General features: G+C 31.0%; 1 protein-coding gene across 1 annotated transcript; it reads right to left on the bottom strand.

Annotated features, from left to right (window-relative positions):
• Positions 1 to 3,637: 3,637 nt before the first annotated feature.
• LOC149235328 (uncharacterized) lies at positions 3,638 to 4,813 on the bottom strand. Its single transcript, XM_089368518.1, has one exon. It carries the CDS (start codon positions 4,811 to 4,813, stop codon positions 3,638 to 3,640), a length of 1,176 nt encoding a protein of 391 aa, XP_089224644.1.
• Between the last annotated feature and the right edge of the window lie 374 nt (positions 4,814 to 5,187).

The following is a 5,187-nucleotide window of genomic DNA, read 5'->3' as shown; positions in this document are numbered from 1 at the left end:
AAAACTTTGTTAAACACAAGGACAAGATGTGCGGTAGATAAATCCAAGGAAAGAAATATTCCTTAACTTATTTAAGTTATGGGAAATTATACTTGAAATTATTTTAACACTACATTCCAACAAGTATTTAGTAACAAAGGTTTCGATATTAAAGGCCATATGAAGATTTATGTAAGAAGTTATACCATGAGATATATATATATTTTGTGGAAAAAATGAGGTACATGACATCAAATATTTATTACATTATTTTTTTTGGTAGGTAAGCACTCACGGGGGATTTGGACCGGTGACATATCACAAGGAGTGCTTTAATAGTGCATCCATTCACCATCAATCCAAAGCCCCATGAGCTTATATTTATTACATTATCATTAACATAAACATAAATATTAAAATGAAATATAGACATTAATATAAATATAAACATGACTATTAATATTAAGCATAGGTAATAATATAAACATAAATACACTGCCTAAACATTAATATGAATATTATCATTAAACATTAAACATTTAAGAGCGTGATGTTTAATAACATTATTCTTATCAACAATAGGCTGAAAAGTAGGTAGATATTAGGTTTATTTATAGCATTAGACTATTAGGTTTAACAACATCAAGTTTATTCAGATTTAGTCATATTAGGTTTATAACATTTGAAAGTGTGTTGGTTTAATCACTTGAGTTAAAAATGTTAATTCCTAGGGCTTACTAATCCCCTGGGTTTAAAATATTTATTCATAGGGTTTATTAATCCCTTCGGTTTTTAGTATTATCTCATTGGGTTTATTGATCCCTTAGGTTTATAACATTAATAATTGCTTAGATTTATAATACTAATTCCTTGGGTTTATTAATCTGTTGGGTTTATAAGATTAATTCATTGTGTTTAAAATATTATACCCTGGGTTTATAATATAGATAATCCATTGAATTTATTAATCCTTTAGGTTTATAATATTAATCCCTTGGGTTTATAATATTAATAATCTATTTGGTTTATTAATCCCTTGTGTTTATAATATTAAGAATCCCTTGGCTTTATTAATCCAATGGGTTTATAAGATTAATCCCTTGGGTTTCCTAATTCTTTGGGATGGTAATATTAATCCCTTAGGTTCAGTAACCCCTATGGTTTATAATATTAACAATCACTTGGGTTTATAATATTATTTACTTGTGTTTATAATATTAATATAATATTAATCCCACTAGTTTATAATACTAATGTAAAGGTTATAATAATCACTTGGATTTATAATATTTATTCCTTATGTTTAGTAATATTAATAATCACTAGGATTTATTAATCCCTCGGGTTTATATTATTAAAAATCTAGAAATATTAAATATTTTAGAAACACACGCACAATTATTGTCACAATCATTATCACAATGATACATTACATTGTAATTTAGTTAATGTAACATTGTGACAATGAAGCAATTAGGGTTTCATATTTTGGTTTCTAATATTGAGTTTAATAATAATAATAAAATATTGATCCTTTAGGTTCATAATGTTTATTCCTTAGGTTTTTTAATCTGTTGGGTTTACAATATTTAAAATCTCTGGTATTTATTAATCCTTTGGATTAATAATATTAATAATCTTGTGGGTTTAATGATCCATTGGGTTTAAAATATTAATTCTTGGGGTTTATTAATCCATTGTGTTTTTTATATAGATCCCTTGGTTTTGTTGATCTCTTAGGTTTATAATATTTATCCTTCGGGTTTACTAATTCCTTAGGTTTATGATATTAAATGCCTCGGTATACTAATGCCTTCGGTCTAGAATATTAATTGCTAGGGTTTATTAATCCCTTGAATTTTTAATAATAGTCCATTGGGTTTACCAATCCCATGGGTTTATGATATTAATAATCACTTGGGTTTATAATACTAATCCCATGGGTTAATTAATCCCTTGGATTTATAAGATTAATCGATTGGGTTATAATATTAATCACTTGGATTTATAATATTAATAATCCAATTTTTTATTAATCCTTTGGGTTTATTAATCTGTTGAGTTTATAATATTGATTGATTTGGATTACAATATAATAATCCCTTTTATTTATTAATCCCTTGTGTTTATTAATATTAAGAATCCTTTTTTTTTAACCGATTCGATTGACAAGATTAATCCCTTCAATTTTCTAATTCTTTGGGTTGGTAATATTAATCCCTTGGTTTTATTGATCCCTATGGTTTATAATATTAACAATCATTTGAGTTTATAGTATTAATTCTTTGAGTTTATAATAATAATAATCTCTTGGGTTTATTAATCCCTTAGGTTTTTATATTAATCCATTTGGTTTATAATACTAAACCCTTGGATTTATAATATTAATAATCCCTTGGGTTTATAATATTTATCCATTGGGTTTATTAATGCATTTGGTTTATTAATATTAATAACCACTAGGATTTATTAATCCTTTGAGTTTATATTATCAGTGATCTAGAAATATTAAACCTATTGAAAACATTGTCGCATAGTCCAAAGTTGAGGTGTGACAAATATTGTCACAAGAAATATCACAATGATACATGACATTGTAATTTATTCATTGTTGCATCGTGACACTAAAAAATTTAAGGCTTAATATTCTGGTTTATAATATTGGGATTAATATTAGTCCGAGGGTTTAATATTAATACCTTTGGTTTCAAATGCTTATCCCTTGGGTTTAATCCACTAGATTTATAATATTAACAATCCCTAGGGTTTATTAATCATTTGGGTTTATAACATTAATAATCCCATCAGTTTATTAATCCCTTGAGTTTAAAATATTAGTTCCTAAGGTTTATTAATCCCATGTGTTTTTAATATTGATCCTTTGGGTTTGTTGATAACTTAGGTTTATAATATTTATCACTTGGTTCACTAATTCCTTACATTTATAATATTAAACCATTGGGTTTATTGGAACGTTGGATTTATAATATTAATAATCCTTTGTGTTTAAAATATTAATTCCTATATTTTATTAATCCCTAGGGATTTTAATATTAGTCACTTGGGTTTATAATATTAATAATTCCTTGGGTTTATAAATATTAATAATCCCTAGGGTTATTAATCCCTTGAGTTTTTAATATTAATAATCTCTTAGATTTATAATATTAATAATACATTGTGTTTATTAATCCTTGGGTTTATAATAATAACGACTCGGGTTTATTAATCCCTTTGGTTTATAATATTTTTTTTCCGAGGAAAAAAACCGAGCTTTTCTATTAATATATATAAAAAAGCTACAAGCAGATGAGTAAACATTCAGCAGAAAAACTGCCTGAGGCAGAAAGATAAAACCATCCTTCTCCATGATGTCATCAAGCAAGTCTTTTGCAGGAACAAAGCCACCAAGTTCAGCTGAACTCGGCCTGTCTCAGCCATAACAAAAAATATCAAAGGCTGTTTAGAACCACTGGGTCTCCTTTAACAGGAAAACAACCCGCATATTGTCAAAATAAAACAGAGTTTTTTATGCGCTTCTCCGAGTATAAGGAAAAGTGAAAAAAGTGTGTGATAAGAGTTCACAAAACATATGCCACCAGAATCAACATATGTGCCCGTTTAATCCTGGAGCATTTCATCACGGAAACAAAAAACATTAAGTGTAAGGGGCCATATCCGTCTCACGGATCTGGTCCTGGACCTGCTCTTTTATCCTCCACGAACCCACAGCCTGTTGTAAACCTGCTTTAGAATACCGGTCTGCTTCATCATTTTTGTCCCTGTAAATATGATCAAGAGAGAAAACAGTGAAAGAAGATTTTAGAATTTGAATTTCTTCTAGCAGAGGCATCAACATATAATTTCGACATCTAAATTTTCCATTGACCCAGTTGACAACATTTGAGGAATCTCCAAAGATCTGAACTGTGAGGACCTGTCTATGAATGAGCCAGCAAAGGAGAAGTTTTAAAGCTGAGAGTTCGGCAAAGTTATTTGTGCCAGTCCCGAGGCCCACAGAGGCTTTAAGCGAGTGTGAAGGACTGAGATGGATAATAATTCCGGCTCCAGTATAGTCGTTTTGAGCTGCCCCGTCAAAGAAAGCCCAGGGGATGCCTTCTCTAATCCGGATTTCTTTCTGCTGGTTTGTGGACGTAGGGCCTTCCGGCTCAGGTATGCTAGCAAGGATGGCTGAGCTTTGTATAGCAATTACCTGCGCCGGGGTAGCTTTTTCATTGAAAATACTTCGATTCCGGGCTATCCAAATGCCCCAGCAGAGAATAGGAGGAAGATTCCTCAGATTCTTCTCGGGATAGTTGGACCACCAAAATTCCCAGGCTGCAGTGAGATCTCCCCCTTCCCATCTGGAGTTTATGTTCAGAATCTTTTTTGTTTCTTCCCAGACTTGTCTTGTGAAGGAGCATTCCACAAATAAGTGTGAAATGGATTCCGAAGCTAACAGGCATAAGGGACATCTGCTCGGCCCCTGCTTGAAACGAGCTTGAAGGATTTCCCAAGTAGGAATCTTTCTTTTAAGCGCACACCAGAGGAAAATTCTGGCTTTTTTGGGGCATTTCAGCTTGAACAGAGGCTTTGCCCACCAAACAGGAGGATCCCAACCCTTCCTCTTCATCAGGAAATTATAGCCAGCCTTTGGGGAGTATAGTCCAGTCTCAGCATGAGCCCACACTAGGGAGTCTGGATGATCCTTTATTCTGACATTTGACCGCTTAAGTTCCTGTGTGAAGGCCTGCCACTCGATTCTCCAGGTGGGATCAATACCCAGCTCCTCTACAGATTTCCATTCCTGTCCCCAAATGGAATATACTTCCATGTTTGCTATCTGATTTGGTTTATAATATTAATCCTAAGGGTTTGTAATATTAATCTCATAGGTTTATAATGTTTATTCATTGGGTTTATTACTCCATTGGGTTTATAATATTAATAATCCATGGGTTTATTAATCCATTGGGTTTATAATATTGATCTCTTTGGTTTATTATTTGGTTGGGTTTATAATATTAGTAACCCGTTTGATTTATAATATTAGTAATCCTTAGGTTTCACTAATCTCATGGGTTTATAATATTGATTTTTGGGTTTAAAAATAAAATGAGAACCGTATTTCAATTTTTTTTTATGTATTTACATAATATAATTGAATTTCAAAAATAAAGATGAAATATATAATCATATGCAAACCAT

The sequence above is a fragment of the Pinus tabuliformis genome, chromosome 8 (assembly GCF_031772625.1).
Source record: "Pinus tabuliformis cultivar Carrire ecotype Pingquan chromosome 8, CPIR1, whole genome shotgun sequence".
Taxonomy (NCBI): Eukaryota; Viridiplantae; Streptophyta; class Pinopsida; order Pinales; family Pinaceae; genus Pinus; species Pinus tabuliformis.
Note: the sequence above shows the minus strand (reverse complement) of the source record. Positions and strands in the feature narration are given on the sequence as shown.